Source organism: Drosophila obscura, unplaced genomic scaffold (genome assembly GCF_018151105.1).
Source record: "Drosophila obscura isolate BZ-5 IFL unplaced genomic scaffold, ASM1815110v1 contig_36, whole genome shotgun sequence".
NCBI classification, from domain to species: Eukaryota; Metazoa; Arthropoda; class Insecta; order Diptera; family Drosophilidae; genus Drosophila; species Drosophila obscura.
The window spans coordinates 1670691-1693366 of NW_024542824.1; the positions used below are offsets into that span (position 1 = coordinate 1670691).

Sequence of the window (22676 nt, forward strand, 5' to 3'; positions counted from 1 at the left end):
CCGGAATAATAAAAGTCTCCGTTGGACAAAACTTATTTTCGCTCCACTGCTATTTATAATTTCTACCGGATCGAAGGAGTGGGAGAAGGAGAAGGCCGGGCGGAAGAACGAAAGAATTTCCCGGCCAGGAATGACGACACTTTCCCGCATCGTATGTTAAACCTGAGAACTCTTGAAATACCCCATGACGAGGGTCTCTGGGAGTCGGGGGAAAAAAGGAAAAAAGGGCTGGGGACCTACTTAAAATCTCCAAAAATATAGCAGTTACCTCCTGTGCCCATTTTATTGCCATCGATTTGTGCTTAGCCCCGGAGAGCGCTTTAATGGAAAGCCCTCGCCTCGACGGAATGTTATAATTAGGGAACTGGGGCCGCCTGGCGAATATTTCTGGGGCACGGCACATGCGACTCCAGGGAAAGTGGCTGTCAAAAATTTCATAAATGAAAAGCCATAAAAGTGCGCCCGACCCGAAAAATCAATGCTTGCTGCCACACACAGTGCCACAGCTGTTCCAGGGGCCCTTCTCTGCTGCTGGTGCTGATGCTGATGCTGCTCCCATTACTAAGCCGAGTGCATGACCAGCATCCACAAGTTTCTGGGGCACAAACTTCAAGACAAACAGCTGCTGTGGCCCGTCCCATTGCTGTGGCCGCAGTGGCAATGAGGCAGGAATTTATTGACACCCACATTCGCACACATTCACACAGAGAGTCGTCGCATATACTCGTAGCGAGCTGGGGACCGATAATCACTGCGGCGACGTGCCGGAGTGGAGCATTTTGGAAGAAATCGAATCGAATCGAAATGGACGCGGTGCAAATTCGAGGTTAATGCACAAATAAATCTGCCACAAATTGTAAGACATCAAAAATCAAAAGCAAACCAGGCGAGGCGAGGCATGTCCTAGACAGACGACTGAAGATGGTTGACAGAGCGGGGCCAGGAAGGGGAGGCAACTTCTGGGCGGACAAAAATAATAATTATTAACGCTCAACTGCGTCTCAATCAACAACATTTTATCTGGCGCTGCCAAACAGTTTCCAACTTCCCGGCAGAGTTTGTGTCTCAGTTTCAGCTTCGGTTTGTGCCTTCAACCTCCACGTTTTTGTTGGTCCTCCGCTGCTCCGTTGCTCCGATATTTCGTTTCTTCTTTCGGGAAACCGCCGGCCCTGATATCGTGAGCCTGCTAACTTCCGATTTCCGGCAGGCGCTGTGATTGAGCGCCGCTTTATTTCCTGCGCGGAGGCGCCACCGAGAACCGCAAGGACTGCCAGTCTGACTCCTGATAAACTTATTATACGAATATATACGGGACCGGGACCAGGCCTCACTTGTTAGCCAGAAGAGGTTGCTGCCACGTGTCGCTTGCCTAGCTTCGAGAGTCGGTTAAAGTTTTCGATGTCACCATCGATGGCATGGGGATGGGATGAAGGTGGGAAAAGTGATTGAAACCCTCTCTCTCTCTCGCTCTCGCTCTCTCTGTGTCTGCGGGCATCAATGTCAGTGATTTATCACAAGGCACAGCGCACATAAATAAACACCATCCCAAGCTCCAGGCAGAGCCGCAATCCGAGATGGAACCGAAACCGGGAGTCGGATTTGCTGATACTTTTCCCTGGGCCGCGCCATGGAGAGTATTTTTTGACAGTGCGTTGCTTTACGCATCACTAGGCTTATCCCCCCTCCGCCGTCCCCAGTCCACAATCCCCAATCCGCTGTCCCAGTCCCCAGTCCCCAATCCCCAGTCGGTAGTCCCCTTCTGCTCTCCTCAGTTTCCTTTTCATTTGACGCTTTGTGCACTTGACTTCGGGAGTCGAGTCGAGTCGCCTTGCTTTTGCTTTTGCTTCGATTTGCTGCCTCTAACGACCCTCATTGTTTGACACTCGGCGTTGATTTTCGCAGGCAGCCAGCGATGCTTCTATATCTTCGATATCTCCTTTCCTCTGCTCTGCTCTGCTCTGCTCCCTTCCTCATCTCTCACAGAGCAGGATAATGGCAGAGGAGCGAGCTGCTCCGTTGCTGCTCCTGTTTCTGTTTCTGATTCTGATTCCGATTTTGGAGCTGGTGCTTGTGATGGTGCTGGCTTTGGCTGCGACATTATTTTCACTTTATTGAAAACTTGTAGCCGAAATTGATTTTCTGCGTCTCCTGGCGGCGGCGGCGGCACATTCCAACGCCCAGGGAATTGACATTCCCGCAACACCCCACCAGCACACCCAACCCTCCCCCCCCCCCCCCAGCCACACGCCATCCGACCATCCAACCCGCCACCCTCCCTCCTGTGTGTCGTGTCTTTGTCTTCTGGCAAATTTATTTCGCATTTAGTTGAATACTTTTTGGCATTTGGTTGGGAAATTTCGCATACATTTATTTTAAAGACTGTAATTTCGTTTTATTCTCATGCTAATGTGCTCCCCCAAATGCTCCGTTGCTTGGGGCAAGTGTGACTTGCATTTGTGGCTGCAGGAGCTGTCAGAGGGGGGGCAGCGTGTGCGATGCCTTTGAGGTTATTAAGTATTTATTTGTGCACATTCCCCGTGCTAATGTGTTCTCTCTAAAGGGATGGGAAGGGCGAGGGCGAGGGTGAGGGCACAGGCGATGAAAATGCAATTTCCACTCTTGATGAAAATCAATTTGGGCCCGAAGCTAGGCCCAGAACAGAACTGAACAGAACATTCGGCTAATTGTTGTTAAAATTTGGTTATTTCAATTTCATATCAATGGCAAAAAAAAAAAAAATGAATAAAAACTATTTCCCATTTCCGTGTTTCCGTTACAAACAATGCAAATTCGTGCAACACAAAAGCTTAATATCAATAAATTAATATAGAAAGGCTGTCACGGGGATCCGCATAGCCCTTTCGCCGCCTGCCGCCAGCCGCCAGCCACCACCCCACCCTTTTCTCTACCCTGCAGGCAAGGGATTCAAAGGGTAGATTGAATATTCAGCAACACTTTCTGGTTCCAATCAATGATGGGCATCTCCCATTCGATCACTCTGCTGCTGTCCGTTGCGGCAATCTTTTTACTTGTGTCGGTTATCTTTTTTAGAATATTTTATTTAAATTCCACCTCATCCCAGGCCCACGACCAGGACGAGGACCGGACCCCGTCGTAGAGAACAATAAAAGCAATCAGTGCTTAAAAATCAAATTCAATTTGCGCATATTCAGCATTTTTCCGGCGTGCTTTTGTTTCTGTTTCTGTTTTGGGGTTTTGTTTTTGTTTTTATTTTTATTTTGGTCCGTTCTATCGCCATTGCGGGAGCGAGTACAATTTTCTTTCTTTCTTTTATTTCTTAAAAATTTATAACAAAAACGCTCCCAAAATATGAATACTCTACGCTAGCAGCAGAATTCCCAAGGACACCAGACACACGACGAGCAGAGATGCAGAGTGAACGGAGGAGGAGCGAATCATAAATATTCCCTGAATCAACAGAATATGATGAAAATCCATAAATCATTGTGTGTGGGTGGGCAGCGGCGGCCTGTGCCCCTGCCCCTGTCCGTGCCCCCAGCAGAAAGTTGAGTAGGATTGTTGGTGGAGCTTTGAGGGGAACAGGAGTGGGCACGGGAGCGGGAGCGGCTGAGTTGGAGCAAGGATTTCAAATGCAAATCAACTGTGTCAAAAACTTTCGCTGCCAAGTGCTCAACGGTAGCAGTAGAAGCGGAACACCAGCAACTTTCTTCTGTTCCTTCGTCTCACTCTGCGCCCCCGTCTGGGCCTTCAGTCGCTGCCACGCCCACTTGGGGCAGCAGTGCAAACAAATAATGAAGATGAATGCAAACAGTAAAACACCAAGCAAATAACAGAAGAGTTCCAGCAGAGAACCGAACCGGAGAGGAGAGAAAGAGCTGGGCTGGCGATGATGATGATGATGACGATGAGGAACTGTACAAAATTTAAGCAAACAATGGACCAGGATTGGGATGGTGTTGAGCGGTAGGGGTAGTGTAACCAGGAAAGGGGATATAAAGGGGGGGAAAGTTGGGCAATGGGAGACTCTGCTCGAGTGAGAAAAAAGCGGCTTTTGTTTCGTTTTAATACGATAACTTCATGCGCAAGAATTTAATGGAAAATTATTTCAGCTATTTTCATAAAATCCTTCGCTTTGGTATTTCACCATCCACTGCGCCTCCTGCTCCTTCTGCTCCTCCTCCTACTGCCGACGTTCGCTGGGAAATTCGAAAACAGACAAAACTTGTCCTGGGCTGCTGTGCACCAGTTTTCTGCTAGGATCTGCTGCTTTGAGCTCAGAGCATCGAACCGATTACGAGGAGCCAGAGCCAGGAAGAGGAAGTCTGGGACAATAGTTGGGCATCGCAAAAGTTTCTCTGAAAAGAATTCCCTTTCTTTTAATTGCGAGAATAAACTGAATTTGATTTCTATCGGCTTTGCATTGATCCAAGGACACTGTGCAAAATAGTGAAAGCAACGGCCAGAGTTTCAGCAGCGTGCCACAAAAGGGGAGAATGCCACGAATGAGGCGCGAATTTGTTGCAGCCAATTCTCAAATGGAATTTAATTGTCTGCAGCGATTTTGGCCAACTCCAGCGAGCAGTGACTGGAGCGTAAAATTAAACGATTGCAACTAAAACAAGGCGAACACCGGATCCTGGTTCGTGCTGGGCAAAGGCCAGCTGAGCGGAACCCAAATGTTGGCCAAGACAACTTGTTGCCACTGGCTGTCGATGGGAGGAGGAACTGGATGTAGAGGGTTTTGCACGTGGCCTTTGGGGTCCCCTTAAAGTGCGTTCAAGGAGGGGTCCAAGCCCCGGTGACTGCATCAGGAATTGTGAGCACGTACTGCCAGGGAAATAAAACGAAATAAGGCAAATTTACGCAGCTGATGGGCATTTCCCACCTCCCCCTTCTCGCTGGGTAGGGGGGTGGGTGTGAACACTGCTTGGGGCAGAGCTCGACGAGCGGACGCTGCGAACTTGTCGCCCATAAAACTTGAAATTGAAAAACTTTTACTTTAAACTAGAAACGTATCCGAATGTGTGGGTGAGTCGGTATCTGTGTCTGTGTCTGTGGCTGTGTGTGCGCGTCCGTTTCTGTGTGTGCGTGGAGCAATTGAGACAAAGGCAAAAGGCAGTACGAAGGCTGAGCTAAAGGGAAAAACGCGTCGAAAGTCGAAACACTTTCGCCTGATTACAAACGCGCAAATGATGCGTGTCTAATGCGAAAGCGGAGGCCACCGAAGCCCCGAACAAAGGATCCGGGAGGCAACGACTAACCGCAATCGTGGACGTGGGGCGTGGGGCAGAGGGCGAAGAAGAAATTTTTACATATGAATGTACACTGAAGAAAAATGTCGCAGGAGCTTCAAAAATTGTCTGCTGCCACGTCGCGTCGTATATGAGAGATGGCTGAAAGTAGGCAACACATTTTGAGGGGGCGTCTGGGTCTCGGGTCTCGGGTCCTGGGGACAATGACAGACAGGCGCAAGCTGCTTCCATGAAAACTGAGGCTGCTGCCCACTTTTTAATAAAATAAAGCAGGAGACGGAGACTGCCAAACGTTTAACATATGCCCCAGCCAGATGGGAGAGAGAGACCGAGAGACCAAACAGTGGAAGGGAGAGCGAGAAGGCAGGAACGAGCGACACTAAGACGCAGAGTAAAGCGAGAGCAGAGCGACGACGGCTTGGATATTAAGCGCTCCAGAGATAAACACAGACAGCACTAAATTAATTCTGCTCAATTTGCATTAAAATATATGTGCGAGAGACCTCTCTCTCTCTCTCTCTGTCTCTGTTTCCTTCTCTTTCTCAGCACACAGACCTGTGTCTCTGTCTGTAGAAGTTTTTGTCTGTGTGTGTGTGTGTTAGTTACATTTCCGTGGATATCATTGTGTCTGTAAGCCTGTCTCTCCGTCTCTCTCTCTCTCGTTAGATATATGTATATGTGGGCGAGTTAGTTTATTTAATTTTAAAGCCTGCAGGCGGAACTTGCTCCACTTCTCTCTCAATCTGAGTGTCGTCCTCGATGTGGTCGCACAGGTGAGCAAAAACTTTTGCTCCGTTGCCTAATGACATTGTGGAGAGACTGCGTCTGTGGTCAGGTCTCTCATCCGTGGCCCGGGACGACGGCAGCAGCAGCTATCACCATCTGTCAGGGTTGGAGGACAGACTGAAATCTATTTTCGGGATGCTAATCCACCCGCTCAGAGCCGCCGCAGCCCTGGAAGACCTGGCGGGAACAAATTACTTTGACTCGCCCTCCAGACAACAAAGTATTAAAACATAAATGGCAACAATATCAAAACGGATGAACCGCAAAACTGTACACTCACCCATACATATATATTTGGATAAATATATAAAGAGATACACAGACACACACACACACATACAAATACCCCCATACAGATACAGATACAGATGTATATGCAAACAAATTGTTACGCACTTTATGAAATGCCAAACCCAAACCCCGCAACCCAAACCTCGAACCTCGAACCTCGAACCCGAGAACGGAGCCTGAATTTTGTGGTCTCCGCGGCTTTTGCTCGACAGCCTCCACTCTCACTTCCGCTCTCCCGCTCCACGTTATTGTCTTTTACATCATCGCTTTACTTAGCATAAGTACAGGCGCAAAGGCAACAACAAATTGCCGCCGCTCGGCGCCCACTGCCACCCCACTTGGTCAGGAGCGGGGTGTCGGAGGTTGTTGATGGCATTTCGTGCGCCGCATGAGCCTGACACCGCCGGCAGTACGCAAGCAACTCGCAACATCCAGTCCGGCGAACAAAACGCCTTTCTGCCATTGTTAACATTTATTTTTATTTTATGCACTCACACCCATTGCCCCTGCCACCCCCATGCCATGCCATCCCATCGCCACTCAGTGGGCGCCTTGAGCTCCAAATAAGTATGCACAGCACGGGGCAGACTCCACTGCCGGCACCAGTATCCAGGATCCAGTTCCCAGCTACCAGCTACCAGCTCGCAGTTTCCAAGCTCCTGCTCCCAATTCCGAGTTAATATTATTGACTGCTTCCCCTTCGTTGTTCTGTGCCTGTGCGTGAGCGTGCCAAAGCCAATATTTAGCTAATGGTCTTCATATTTTAAATATTGGTTAAAGGAAGGAAGAAAGGCAGGGGCCAAGGCCAGCAGCAGCAGGAGCAGCACCAGACTTTAAAGAACTGAAAACAGAAAAGGGAAGGCGGTGGGAAGGGAAGGGGAAAAGAAGAAAAGAAAACTCTGAATCGTTGTGCTGTTGTGAAACAAATGCGTGAGAATGTGCTTCGACGGGATGGGGTGGGGAGGGGAGTGCCGCTGTTGGTGTTTGTGTGCGTGTAAAATATTTAAATTAAACTGCAAATACAAGCACACACTCGAGCACTCGAAAGGCAACAAACACACAGGCAATGCAATTCCATTTTCGACCATAAATTGCGCGCATGTGAAAAGTTGTTACAGTTACTGTGGGGCGCCTCCTCTTGTTGCTCCCATTTTTTTCCATTTCATATATACATATGTACATACATATATACAGATATATATATTATTTTGTTGTTCCAGCTCTCCTATTTATTTGCAAATGTCACGAGTCACCCGAGAGGGGCAGTTAATGGAGGGACAGGGGTAATGGGCGTGTCAGATAAAAGTAAATTTGTTGATTATGGTTTTTTGCACACTTCAAATACGATAAATAATTAAATGCAACTCTGGGCGAACTTTTGGCTGTGGTTTAAAGGCTGACTCGAAAGGGGGAAAAAAAAGAAATGGTCCCTCGCCCCCTAAGTGCAAATCTTTGCCAGCAGTCAACAGCAGAAACAGCAGCAGCAGCAGCAGTGGAGTATAAACCATGAAAATGTTGTGCCACAGCCACGAAGCAACGAAACAAACAGTACACATTACCATATGTGCTTGCCACAGAACACAACAACCACTGTTGCAACAACAGCAACTACAGCAGCAACTATGGAAACAAATGACAATTTCAACAAAGCACACAATAGGCAAACACAAGAGTAAAAACGGAGCAAAAAACCAAACCAAATGTACAGCCAGCAGGACCTACAAAAAAATGCAAGAGTTGCATATTTCTGGGACAAGTGAATCGGGGTTCCTGGGCCCAGGGACGGGCAAATGGGAGTGGGAATAAAGTTATATTGATGTCAAACATGCGCAAAAAGGAAAAGAAACCCAAATGAAACGAAAAAACAATCAAGAATGCAGGAGTGGGGCATGCTCGAGCAGGGGTATACCCAGCACTCAAGGCAGGATTCATTCAGAGAGCGAAAGATACAACCATCTTGCAATGAAGCGATGAGATGATAAAGTCTATAGGAAAATTCTTTAGTAAAAGTAAAAGTGCATTAAGGAATGGCATCCAACGATATATAGTACTAGTATCCGGTAATTGTCAGAATTATGGGTTAGATAATCCAAAATTACAGCACTCTTCGTAGCACTTTTCATGGGCTGCCTGGCTGAGTGGCTGCCCAGGTAACGGGCACAAATGGTGGAATCGAGCAACGCTTTTGTTACCAAAAACATCCTCAACACAAAAGCCGCCCAAATAACTGGAAACTGGAACGCAACGGCAGCAGCAGCAACAGCAGCAGCTGCAGCAGCATCCCAAGAGTCGGCTGCTGTCGGGGCCGAGGCAGAGGCGAGGCAGAGGCAATGCAAACGATTTTCAAACGGGGCGTATACGTAATCTGCCATGAACCAAATGCGAAAGCTGCGAGCATGTCCCACAATACTCGTAGTTGATGGAACGGCTAAGAGGCAGGGGGCATGCCGCAGGAGGCATGCAGCAGGCTGGCAGGCAAGTGAGCAGGAATTGAGGACACACATACGTGGCGAACAATTTGTGCACTCGAAAATCGCTGAAATCGCTGGCAAAATGATTTGTCCACGTCCTCGTCCTCGATGCCCCGATGCGTCGTCCATGGAGCTATGCAATCATATTTTTTTGTTGTTGGTTTGATTCTCTGTTTTCTTCCCCTAATTGACGACACCCCTACGACAGCCCATCCCCATCCCGATCCCCCTGCCATATGGCCGTGCTTGTGCATACATTTTAATTTGTTTACTTTGTGCCCATTGTTGCGAGTGAAAGAGGAGCCGCATGGCGGCATGGCATGGGAATGGGAATGGGTATGGGACTAGCCCGCTAAGGTGCCAGGCACCGACTCCCACACACACATGCTACCCGCTAAATACATTTTTACGTGACTCGGCGACATCAGCGTGTGATGTTCATGGAGAGGCAGAGAAACCCAAGCCCAAACCCAAAAGGGGAGTGCAAATTATGGACTAAAATGTCTTGGAATCGAATGATATCGTTTGCCACTGCAATTCAAAGTCGCCCCAAGGCGGAAGGAGCCATAACTTCAAGGGGGTCTAAGCGTTTTCCAGGAACCCCATCGGTTGGGACACGCCACCACCCCGCCACTCACTCTCAGTCGGCGGCTAATTTGCCTGACTGAGGCTCAGACTCAGGCTTTAAAGTCGTAAAATGAATTTCCTGCCTGCACATTGACACTGATTTCATTTCATTTCATCTCATGCCGAACAGTCGCCCCGTTTCAATGGCAGAGACCCATAAAAGACACCGCCAAGAGCGGGCTGAAGAGCGGATGGGTGGCTGGGGGAAACGGAAAGCGCGAGCAATGCAAGTTAATGCAAAACGCGGCATTTAACACTTTTGAAAGGAAGCAGCAGCAGCATCCAAACCAAGCAGCCATATCCTCCGCTGCCGAAGCCCATCCCCATCCCCATCCCCACACCGTCCTATCTGCCACGATATCTACCTGTACAGGCAGCCTGGCAGCCATTCACTGAGTCAGCCACACTATGGCCCTATAAAATGCTTACAAAATGTTGTTTTATATGAGAATCCCCTCACACACACACACACACACACACACACACAGCTGCAGATAGTATACGTGTGTATCTGTGTGTGGGAATTGCATTTTACATGGGACGCACGTGTGCAACAACAGACAAACACAGCAACAAAAACCAACTTTGCCCCAAGCAACAGAGGCACAGAAGAACAGAAAAGACAGAGACAGAGGCAGAGGCAGAGGCAGAAAGAGAGAGTGAGAAACGAATATGAAATGCTCTTTGTAAAGTGAAGATACAGATACATTGAGTGCCACGTCAAATAGCGTGCCGATCGGCGCGACGATGCCACTGCTGCCAGTATTCCCCCTGCGAAAAGATAGGGCATCAAAAGCATAAATCGCTTCACATGCGCAAACATACCCTCCGCCGCCATTGCTGTCTCTTTCCAGTCTCTGCCTATCCCTCTTCCTCGCCCTCTCTTTCTTCCGCTCTGTGTGTGTGTGTGTGTGTGTGTGTGCCTGTGTCAGCACTCATTAGGATTAATTTTCCGGTTGCAGCATAAACTGAAGCTTACAGAGAGAAGACACAGCAGAGCAAGAGCGGAGGCCAGGCCTCCTCCGTCAGGCGACTACGCTTAAGTGTTGAATGCCCGTCCGTAACTCTCTGTCTGTCCGACGGCCTGTCCCTACGTCCGTCAGCCTTCAAACGTAATAAAAAGAGCGGAGCAGCAGTCACTGGCTGCATCACCACCACCCATCCAGCTCTCTCTCCCTCTCCGTCTCTCTCTCTCCCGCTGCATGGGGCTCTGAAAGAAAAAAGAAATAGTTAAACTGCATAAAATTTAATCAAGAGCGTTGAATGTCAGCCCTGGCCCTGGCTCTGTCAGGGGGCAGCCAGATGAGCAGCAGGTGGCACGGTGCAGGGTGCAGGGGGCAGGGGGCAGGGGACAGGGAACAGGAACACAACCCCGAACACGTAAACGAGCAAAATGACATTTTATCATCAAAGGTGGGACGAGAACAACAACGGCAGGAGAGAGGTGCAGTAGGAGCAGAAGAGTGTGAGATAGAGATAGACAAAAGGCCAGAGAGAGAGAGAGAGAGAGAGAGAGAAGAGATAGAGATGGAGAGACGAAGTCAGGAGAGTAAGCCACAAGGGAATCGAGAACCATTTTGTGTGCGCTGAAGGATAACCTACATTTTACTTTTCAGTTTTTAGTTTGCCTTTTTATGCACGTCCTTCCCCAACCCCCAGCCACCCACCACCCTTCTGCTGCTGCAATGCCACTGAATGAGTGAGTGAATGTGTATCTGTGTGTATCTGTGTGTGGGTGTGTATGGCCAGACAGGCTATAGAGCCATCTGTCTCTGTCTATGTGTTTGTATGTGTGTGTGTGTGTGTATCCACTGTCTGTCTGTGTGTGTGAGTTACGTTGCAATGACAAAGCAAAACTTTCCAATTAACTTTGATTAAAAAGTTTCCACTATCGCCCCGACAATGTAAACATGAAAAATTTGTTTGAATTAAACTGCTGGCAGACGTCAGGGACGTTTCGGACGGGCCGCTCCTTTTGGCCAGGCCAGGCCAGGCCAGGGCCAGGGCAGAACCAATCGGCCGTGCGATGTGTGCGGCGTGTGGGGGCTTGGCGGCGGCAGGTGCACATAAAATCAATTTGCAATAAAATCAGTAAGTTGTATTTGCCCAGATCAAACACTGTGGCTGAAGCACTAGAGATTGTGGCCAAGGAACTCCACGATTAGCAGCAGGATCTATCGGTAAAAGGAGAAGGGCATTCAGGCGGCAGGAGTGGATGGCATACATGGATAGATATCTGACTCTCGGCGCATCGGTAGTAAATCATCGATTAAATAACGCTTGGGAATGGAATGGAATAAATGCTTTACAAACTCGAAACACGAAAGCGGCAGATACGCGACTGATGCCACATAATGGACAGCTGGCCGCAACCGCAGTCCTGCCACAGATATGCCAATCCACACACATGCAGAGGCAACAATTGCAAGGCTCAATGCATCATCGGTGTGTGTGTGTGTGTGTGTGTGTATGTGTGTAAATTTGCAATATTTGTTTTCATTTCATTCACTTAAAATGCCAGCAAAATGCTTTTGGTATGCACTGCCACTGCCCCCGAATGGGAGAGTCCGCAATCGATTCTGAATGCTTTCTGCTCGTATTCGTATCTTAGAGGTATATTGGGGGTCACCTGCTCGTCCGCTGGTTGCCTCCTCAATCATCCCCACATTCGCCGCAAATGGCACATCAATTACATTCTTACATTTCATAGCAGATACAAATTTGCAACAACAATTGCAGTCCTGCTGGCAACCAGCATGTGGCAGCAGCACCCTGCACCCAGCAACCAGCAACCAGCACCCCCTGATGCTGTTACTGTTTCTGTTTCTGTTTTCTGTTTATTTGCCTGTTTGCCGTGCATTTCCATGGTCGGATCGGATTGGATCGGGGTCTGGTTTTAGTCTGCACAATGGCAAAAAATCTGTCGGCTGTCAATGTGTGTGCTGTCTGTGCATTATTTTGGGAAATGGAAACAAGCAGATGCTGCTGCAGGTGCACATTTACTACCCCACAGCTGAGGTCAATCCATTCCCAGTCCCATCGCTATTCCCATGGCAAGCCCATTCCTACATGCCCCAGATTCGGGGCTCTCTGTTTGCATTGCGAATCAATCGGTTTGAATGATTGATAGAAATGTTTGCGATATACATTTGCCAGCTGGCACTGCTGCTGCTGCCACTGCCACTGCCACATCCATCGATCGATTCCAAAGTTCGCCTTGGGGCCCCACAGCACCAGAACAGAGCAGAGCAGGGAACAAAATTACATACGAGTGTACGCCCATGTGTGCGCGAGCGCGTGACAAATTTTAACGCTCTGACGCCCCATTCGTTGGAGTTTTATGCCGCCGCCGGCAAATGGCAGCAGCATACGAGCACTCGTAGCAGCTACCTAATAACGTTGCAGCATTAAAAAACCATAAAAGAAGAGACGGCGTCTTTGATGTAGGGCTGCCTTAAAGCTGCCTCTTCCTATTCCCCCGCAAGAGTTCTCTTCAAGCGACTCTCGAGCGCATTAAAAGTTTTCCGCTTTTTGTGGGGAAAAACCCTTTTCTTGCGGTCCCCGAATCTGTGGCGAATCTTTACGTTGAGTTGCTACCCCTTTCGCTTTCGGGGACTGGGACTTAATAAATAATTTGGCCAACAAAAAATGGATGCTTCAATAAACCAGCAGCCAGCGTCCGTTGTCGGCTTACCTTTTGGGACATACCGCCTCCATTTCTTCATTCCCTTTTTCTGGTTGGAAATAATCAACTTTGCGCAGCGCTGAAAGCCACACAAACTTCAATGTGCGCAAAACGCACTTCACAAATTGTTTGGCAGTTTCCTCTTTTCCACTCATATTTCTCTCTGCGTTTCTCCTTTTTTTCGCTTTCTGTATCCTGCTCAAAACTTGAACGAGAGTTGACCAAAAGTAAATAATGAGTACGAGACAGAACCCCAAACCCCAAAGGGATGAAGGCTGCACGGAGGGCAGCAGGGTACCTACCAGAGGCGGAGTCAAGTCGGACTGTAAATTGGGTCGAAACATTGGAAACAAAAAAATAGCCACAAATCGATGAAAATATACCAGAAACGGAATCTCGAAGGAATGATTTTCGATATCCCATGATCTGAGCGAGCAGTCTCAAATATTCCTAGATCTGAACAATTACCAAACTCCTTTTGGGTGTGCATCTGTTTTTATTAAGCAACAAGAATGTATTGTTAAAGAGGAGCTGCATTAACTCGAGTATTAGTGGGGAGAATGGGAATGGAGAATGTGGAATGTGAATTATAAAGGATTATCTACTTAGAGGAATGACTCTGTGTGCGGCAGCTACTGCGTGTGGTTCCTGATGCTCCTGCTCCTGCTCCTGTTACTCCACTTCTCCGCTGATACGAGTATACGCTCTGCAAATCCACAGCCCAACTGCGTTTAGTTGTGGCAGTATTTTATGGCGCTTCATTTGTGCTTTTTTGTGTTGCTGTTGTTGCTCTCTTTCGGGGTTTTCCACTGGCTTTCCCCCGCTGGTTGTTTTTTATTTTATTTTTTCACACACCGCAACGGCCGCGTGAGTTGTTTGTTTGTTTCGTTGTTTGCCTGTCGGTTGTGCATAAATTGCGGTGTGCGGAATGCCGACTCCACGCTTACATTCTCCCCTCAGTCTCGTCCTGGCATTGAACTCCCCCTCGCAGCTACAGTCGGGATGCTGTTGCCACCGCCACTGCCACTGCCACTGTGTGCTCTGAAACAATAAACAACGTGACTTATCACATTGCGTAACTTGTGATTTAATTGGATTTATGCCCGCGTACGCACGGTGAACGGTGAACGGTGCACGCTGCACGGTGCAGAAGGAGGGATTGCGTGACGTGCCACCACGATAGTCCACCGAATCGATAGTCACGGAATGGAATGGAATGGTTGACTCCTCCCGTTGAAAGAGCCCCCGTGTCATGATGCAACCCCCCACCAACATCCCTTATGAGGATTTCTGCTCAATTTGATTGCAACTGCAGAACCATCATTCGTCGCTCGTCGCTCGTCCCCCGTCCCGCGTCACACTCTTTGCTCTTTGCGTTGTGTAATGTCCAGGGCTTTCCCTTCGCTTCGCTGGCAATCGGAGTGCAATCGCGCTGCCATCGATTGTGGTTGTGCAAAGTTTTTAATTATGTTTGCGGTTAGCAATTGGATTTCTTTCCCACCTTCCCACTGCCACACAGAGAGTGAAATGAGACACAGCAGAGCGGCACAGCGGTGTGCAGGCAGGACACGTGACGGGCACAAATATGGCTGTCGCTTAATTATTTTATGTGCCAGTCGCAAAAATATTTTTTCCTGCCTTCCGCCAGTTAATGTTTCGATTTGCACGGGTTTTTGTCCCCATCTCTGGCGGGGATATTTGAGCAACGCGTCAAAATGTTAAATATTCCATGCGAACTATTTAAATGCAACCCAAAACCCAAAAAAAAAAACCAAAAAAAACGAGAGTGCAGATGGGAGGGAAGTTGCAACGGAATCGTAAATATTTGCCACACACACGGACCACTCGGAGCGTGGCAAAAGTCTAAAAAGACTATTGCACTGCAACGCAGGATGGTAGGGCTGGGGGGAAGGGAATCAAATGCGCGACAACATGGCGTATGCGTAATTATAATTATGTAATGCAAACAGCACAAAGCACACACACACTCGCACGCAAAAACAGATAGTGGCACACAAACACACACACACACACACACACACACACACACATACATGCGCACATGTCATTTTAATTAGCATATAGAGCAAAACACGCATACGCCACACTGGACTCCCGGACTCAATTTCAAGGCACTTGGCATTTTGGACATCCTCCTGCTGCCGCTCCTCCTCCTGTTCCTCCCAGAGTATAATTGTTCAACAGGCTTACAGGCAAATGGGTGAACGGAGGGGGGCTGAACGGGAATCGCACGACAGTTGCGCATTCAATTAACGCAACCCTCGCACACACACACACACACACACACACACACACACAGTGGAATATTCCTATAGCTAGGCCACAGCTTTATCTCCCCTCTTTCTCTCTCCCACCGTGGTGCTCCACGATTATCGAGACGCTGTGGATGCCTCTTTTTTGGGGGCGCCATAACATTTTTGGCATAGTGAATCCGCCATAGCATCCTTCCCCCACTTAAGCGCTTCCTTCTGCCACACTCGCTGCCCCCACCCCTTGGATGTGTCTATGAGAATACATAATTAAACGATTCCACAGTTTTGGGCATTTAAATTAAATTATGGCAGTGGCAGTGGCAGTGACAGTGGCAAGTGTTGAGCGCAGACAAAACTTAGAAAGGGAGGAAACGGGGAGGAAATAGCGCGTATCGAGCGCTGCTGTTAATTGACAGATGCTAATTATTACCTAATTATTATTTATGTGGCAGCCACAATGTCTGCTCGATGGTATCGATGTACGTTAAAGGGTTCTACCGCTCTCTCCCTCTCCCTTTGATTGCCACGATTCGAGCGGCATAGAAAATCAGATTTACATTCAAATTTTGTCCCGAAAGCGGAACTGCGGCACTTTCATAATTCGCCCAAAAGCCGCTCTCAGACAGGCTTCCTGAAGGTTTTGTGGGCGGTGGAGACAGACTTCCACCCCCCTCCCCTCTCCAACCATCCAATTGTACGAACTGTTGGGCAAATGTTCAACGAGTTATAAAACCAAAAATCGAGCGAGTGAAAACCCCAAAGCGAACGAAGGGAAAACTTTCCTGCAGGGCCAAAATATGAAAAGTTTTCCTCAAAAGCTGCCACGCCTCCTCCGTCTATCTGTGGGATGTGGAATGTGTGCTGCCGTGTGTGCATATATGCATGGGTGTGTGTGCTGGTGGTGTGGGGGGAAAGCACTGCCTTTTTGTGATTAGCATAAAACTGCCAAAGTCTGAGGCTGGCTTCGACTATGAGTCTGACTCCTGCCCGGAGACCATAAACATTCATACACTCGTTGAGCTCTACAGCCCTTCCAAGGACCAAGACAACCGGCAGCACCCGCAATGCTCAGCTCTCTGCAAGGGCTCTAAATACCTCAAAAAATATTGGCAATGGGCAACGGCAACAGCAACAGCAGCAGCAGCAACAGCAACAGCAGCAGCAGCAATACGAGCCTAACGAAAGCTGACCGGAAAGTCAGCCAGTTCTGCATCCACAATGCGTCCAATGGGGCAGACCAGTCTCCAGCTCACTTTCCTCCACTCGACTCGACTCCTCTCCACACGGCAGTCCACTCGACTCTCGGACCCCCAATCGGGTGGTTTTGTTTGCATGTGTTGCGCACTTGTGCTGTGAGGCTTACCTTGCACATCCGCTCTCTAACAAACACGCACACTCACTTGTGCATTTTTTGTGGATGTGAATGCCAAAGGGGTGCGATGGGGAATGGGGAATGGTGGATGGGGGAATGGAGGAGCAGTCGTACTACTATTTGGCAGGCTAAACGAGTTTAGTTGGCCAAACATTATCATAACTTGGTCGTTTGCAAGCCGCAATGGTGTAATCGTTTCATTTTTAAAACGTTTTCGGCATTTTTACGGTACTTTCCCAAAATGGCTGCCTTTTCCGTTCATTATTTTGATGTCCGGTTGTGCAGAGGAGAGGGTGCACAGAGCGGCAGAAGGGTGGGGCCCAAAAACTGAGAACAGAAAATCGAAAAACTAAAACGGCAACTGCTTTTTTTTGGGGGGTGGTGGGCCTGGGCTTATTTAAAATGCAATGCGGCGTCGGAGCTAAACGTCTCCCCTGTCGGTCGGTGTCTGTCCATGTGTGTGCTTACAGGTGTGAGTGTTCTTCTGTGTGTGTGTGTGTACACCGTTTGGCGCATAATAATAAACTTTCACTCCATAGAGAGAGGGAAAGTAGAGTTATTCCAAGAGTATAGGCCTTCATTCGACAACAATTTAAGCGGAAAGTGATTGCCACCCCCCTGCAACCGCTTGTAGGTGTAGGTTTAGGTGTAGGTGTTGGCGTGTGCATGTGTCATGGGGCTAACCCCTTTTTTTTGTACGGAAACTTGAAGCTACCACAGCTGGCCGCAGGTGTCGGCATATAATTAATTTTATGCATAATCAAGCAAAGCGAAATAAAAACGCCTATTAATTATAGTTTTTGCCCCACAAACTCCTCCCGGTCTCAGCCCCTCAAATTACTTTATTCGTGGGGGTTGTGTGTGTGGGTGGAAGAATTAATTCAATGCGCTTAAATTTCACGTCTATTAGTCTCCCGAGTCGAGAGTCCTACGCCAGTTTCTAATTTCCATACATTTTTTGCTGGTGCTGTTGCTGCTGCTGCTGCTGTGTTTGGCATTTCGGGCTATCCAACAGGCAATTAATTTAGAATTTTAATACCCCAAAGTCGCTGAGCAAACACACACACATAGCAGTCACATACCAACCCTAGAACGCACCCCCTGCTGGCTAATTGTGGCCTGCTTTTTCACAATGTAAACCCCAACCAGTGACCCTGGCCTGGTCGCTTGCTGGGCGGAAACTTTTGCCCATAAAGATCGATTTATGCTTTAAAGAAGAGCAGCAGTGGCAGAAGCCGGAGATTGGAGCTGCAGTTGGGGACACACACAGACACATATTCCAGAGTAGTTACGGGTTAAGTAGAGCTCCCTCCCTCCCCGTCCTTCCCCTATGACCTGCGCTGGGCGGGAGGGGGAGCACGTGGCGTGGCAAGAAGAGGAACACCTGGCCGAATGGCGGAGGCGGAAGCGGAAACTGTCAAAGGCACAGCAAACACAAAAACACAAACGCAATGCCACTGAGGAGGTGGCAAAAAAAACCATTAGACGACACAATTTACTAGGTCAGCACCAAAGGATGGCAGGTGGCAGGGCAATAAAAACAAAAGTGCCAACTGGCATGAGGCATGAAGCAGCGACGACTGCCAGAGTGGCAGTGCTGCCACTGCCACTGGCCGAATGGCAGGCGGCATGAGGGGACAGCCAGGTGGCAACTTGTGCAAACAGTTTAAAGTGCGCGGCTCCTCCACCATTGCGGGGCATGTAATAAGACAAAGTGGAAATTTAATCAACAATAAAACCGAAACTGTTAAATAGACAAACAGAAAGGGGACGCGGCCCACAGGAAACGGCCACGAAAATTGAGACAATGAAAAGCCTGTTATTTATGCTGTGGCAGAGCTAATTACGAAAATAAAACATGATTTATGGGCCACGACTCTCTGATAAAACGATGGCCAGACCCAATGGGCCACACTCTCGGTGTGTGTGTGTGTGTGTGTGTGTCGTACATATGTGTGTGGCAAGAAAGTTAAGATGTGGTCCGCACGAGAGCGAAGAGATTGGGCGGAAGGAAGGAAGCCACAAGGAAATGTATAGCCAAGCAAACAATGGGCGCTCGGCTCGGATCGCTCGTCTCGTCTGAGAGTTCGAGTTATGGGCAATTATTTGTGGATAATTGGTATGCGAGCAGTCGCTTTTGGCTGTCGGCTTCCCAACAGCAGCCGCCACTAAATGAGTTGACAAGCTGAGGATGATAGGGGTCTAAGCGTGGGGCAGAGCCAGGGGGCAGGGGCATGGGCAGGAATATCCGTGCTAAGCGCGTGGACAAGTCAATGGCTCGGAAACAAACTGCAGGCAAATCAATCAGGCAAACACACACAAAGGAGAACGGCCACAAGTTGTCTGAAGAGAAAGGCCAGGGCCAAAAGCTCATCATTATGGCTCATTAGCAAAGCAATTTTCATGTATTTTCATGAATTTTGTCTTGGATGCTGTTCGCATATTGAATGCTGCTAATTTGGACATAAGCCCCTCGAGCGAGCCCTCGTGCTGTGGCTCTCCCCGTGCATAATGCCAAATCTCTCGGTCTGTGTGTCAACGTCGACAAAACTATGCCAGAGCAGAGCTCCCGCTAAGCCCCACCACCAGCCCCATCTAGCCCACCCACTAAGCCTAAGCCTAAGCCTAAGCCAACTGCTTATTACTCGCATATACTTACATGGCTTGTGTGCCGAAAAGAGTGCCGGCTGAAAGAACTGGTTGCCGTCGGGGCCCAGCCATTCTGTAATGCTCCGAATATAAATGGGATCAGATACACTGGAGGTTGGAATTGGGGTTGGGGGTCAACCAACAGACAAAGAGGCAGCTCATCTCGTTCCATTTCATCTGGTGTTATCCTTCCACCTGCTCCACCGGACTTCATTCCGTCGCCGTCTCTGTCGCCTTTCATTGATTTTTACATGCAATTCGGAAAAGGGGCGGCTGGACGCGGGAACGAGGGGCAGAATAAGGCCGCGGGCCCAGGCGTGTCCGAAAAATAATTACCCGCAAAAATGTAGAAACAAATCTGCCCACACCCACTCACACACCAGCACAAACACAAAAAGGGGGAAGCCGGCGAGCGATTTTGCATTCAGCAGAAAACGGAAACGGAAGCGGATTGGGAATGGTTTAATGTGGCAAGGCGGCTGGGAAGAAACACGTGTACGGGTATGTGGGTGGAGCATGCACACACATGGCAGTCGCTGGGGCTGGACTTGCTTGTTGATAGCCTTTATTGTCTGCAACTGTTGCGACTCTTAATGTCAACGATGCGACGGGCGCAGTGCCTCGCTTGTTGACGTTGCCACAACCGCAGCAACAAATGTGCATAGAGTCAGCAGCAAACAGCACTAGGAGTGGGGCAAGCAAATGCAAAGGCAACAGAAACAGCAACGGCAACGGCAACAGACTGCTGGCTCTCATTATGTGTAATGGCTGTAGCAACATCATCAACGGCCAGTAAACAACAACAAAAGGAGGAGCAGAAGTAGCAACAGTAGCAACAGTAGCAACAACAGCAGCGGGGCATGCAACAGCAGGGAGAAGAGTAAGAACAACTGGAACAGGAGCCAACTGCTGCTGCTGCTGCCGCTGCTGCTGTCATGGAGTCCGAAATGCCAACAATGGCTGAAATGGCCGAAAGCTGAAAGCCGAAAGGAGGAGGAAGTCATGAATGCCATCTACCTGTACATTTGCGCCATGAAAGGAAACTCGGCGAAAGGATAGGAAAGGCTGCTCTGCTGCCAGCCAGCAGTTGCTTAATGCCGCTGGGCAATACCCAGTAATGAGAAATATGAGTATGAGAGCGCAAAAGTTGCGGACCAGAGTGAAATTTCAGCCGCCACTGCAAATAAATGTCCCAACTTTTCAGACTCTTTTCAGAATATATACATTACATATTTATTATATTGTGGGTCGAGTACCATGCGGCATACGCAATATATCTTGTGTTATCGAATTCTAATCGATTATTTCTCTCTCTTTTAGCATGGACTACGCGTGTCTCTTCTGCTGCAGCCTGGCGTTCGCCCTCTATCTGAACACTCTCAATGCTGGCTTTGTCTACGACGACAGGTAAGCGAAGCATCGCGAATCATTATCCCTGAAATGTGGCGGCCCATGGGTAGGGGTAGGGCACCGGAATGTTCAAGCTTCCAGGAAAATGTATTAAAGTTGCGATATCACACACACACACATAGACAGGCACACATACCCACACTCCCGCTGCGAGATTGCGTTACATGGCAAAAATGAAAACATTCAAGGAAGGATGGCCGAGGCCGTTGATACCCTTCCAGATGGCATATCCTTAGAAATAATTCGATATGATTTCGATTTAAAATTTGAATAGTAACCAAAATGAATGGAACTGTATCTATTCTGGCGATCCTCAGCTATCTAATATTGCACCTTTGGTGGCCTAAAACCTTTGATCTTTCTGGAAAGAAAGTGTATGGAAAAGGTATCAGTAGGGGAGAGAGTGAGAGAGAAAGGGAGAGAGGTTGCTGTGGCTGTGGCATGCCTTGATGCTGCACTGGAATTTCAGTGGTGCTTAAAATCGAATTTCAGCTATGGCAAGGCACCCACACACACAGACAGACACTGCGGCTGGCTGCCTGACAAGAAGGCGCTCCAGCGACTTTATGCGGCATTAGAGTGGCATTTGTTTATGTGAACCACTACCCTCCGCCTACCAACCAACAACCCACCACCCACCAGCCACCAGCCACTCCTTCTCCGGAGCGACTCCTCATCGGCATTTCCATGATATACGAGCTGCCGTGTGCCTTCGTCGTCGTCGTCGTCGTTGCCGTTGCCGTTGTCACGAACACCACACCAAAATCCTACAAAAGTCCTGCCTGCCGTGCGTGCGGAGCCAAAGAGTGCACACAGGTGTGCCTGGACAGGGAAAGCAGGAGAAGGGAAAGGGAAAGGGAAAGGAGCGGGTCCTACGCCAAAGACCAAACTGCAAGCTAAAGTGTGGTCTGTATGTGTGTGGGGGAACAGGATGCCAACAGGATGCCAACAGCCGATGGATGATGTTGCCATCGTTGTTGCTGCAGATGCAGCTGCAGCTGCAGTGCGTGCTGATGCTGATGATGCCGTCAGTGACAACGTCGAGATGCAGCTTTGGGTCTTTGGGTGCGTGTGGTGAACCAGAGGGAGTCCGGTGGATGCCGATGGCCCCCTTAATGATTGAACAAAAGCCATGGACATGGGCATGGGCATGGCCATGCCAGAGGTCTGCTCATTCCTTTGCCCATCATCCTGCATGCCCACATTCCTTTAAGCTTCGCTCTAATATCCTTTCCTCTCGGTATTTTCAGACGCGCCATCCTGGGCAATGCGGATGTCTCCGGCGGCGGGCCCTGGCAGAGGAGCTTCGCCAATGACTTCTGGGGCACCCCGCTGACGGACAGCGGCTCCCACGGCTCCTGGCGGCCCCTGTGCGTTCTCAGCTTCCGGCTCAACTACTTCCTTGGCGGTGGCTTCGCGCCGTGGGGCTTCCACCTGGTCAACAATCTGCTGCACTGCGTGGCCACCGCTCTGGTGGTGCGCGTGGCACGCACTCTGCTCGCCTCCGTCTGGGCGGTCCTGGCTGCGGGCGCCCTCTTCGCTGCCCACCCCATCCACACGGAGGCCGTGGCCGGCGTAGTGGGGCGGGCGGATGTGGCGGCGTGCGTCTGCTATCTGCTCACGTACCTCAGCTATCTGCGGCACATGCGCTGGCGCGAGTCCGGCGATCCCCGCCAGTGGCTGGCCCTGGCCGTGACCCTGATCCTCGCCCTGGCAGGACTCCTCTGCAAGGAGACCGCCATCACGGCGCTGCTCGTGTGCGCCCTCATCGATGTGGTTCGGGGCGTCAGTGGACAGGTGGACAAGGTGAGTAGTGGCAGGAGCCTGCCAAATGCCTCGGAGCCAATCCCCAATCTCCTTTAAATTTTCTCCACTTAG

General features: G+C 49.3%; 1 protein-coding gene across 1 annotated transcript in view; it reads left to right on the plus strand.

The window, feature by feature from the left end:
• LOC111080457 (protein O-mannosyl-transferase TMTC2) overlaps positions 1-22676 on the plus strand; it is a 28984-nt gene that overhangs the window by 806 nt on the left and 5502 nt on the right. Inside the window, exons 2-3 of the mRNA XM_022376085.2 lie at positions 20709-20795; positions 22049-22604. Of these exons, the coding sequence (XP_022231777.2) occupies positions 20709-20795; positions 22049-22604 (643 nt within the window). The remainder of the gene's footprint in view (positions 1-20708; positions 20796-22048; positions 22605-22676) is intronic.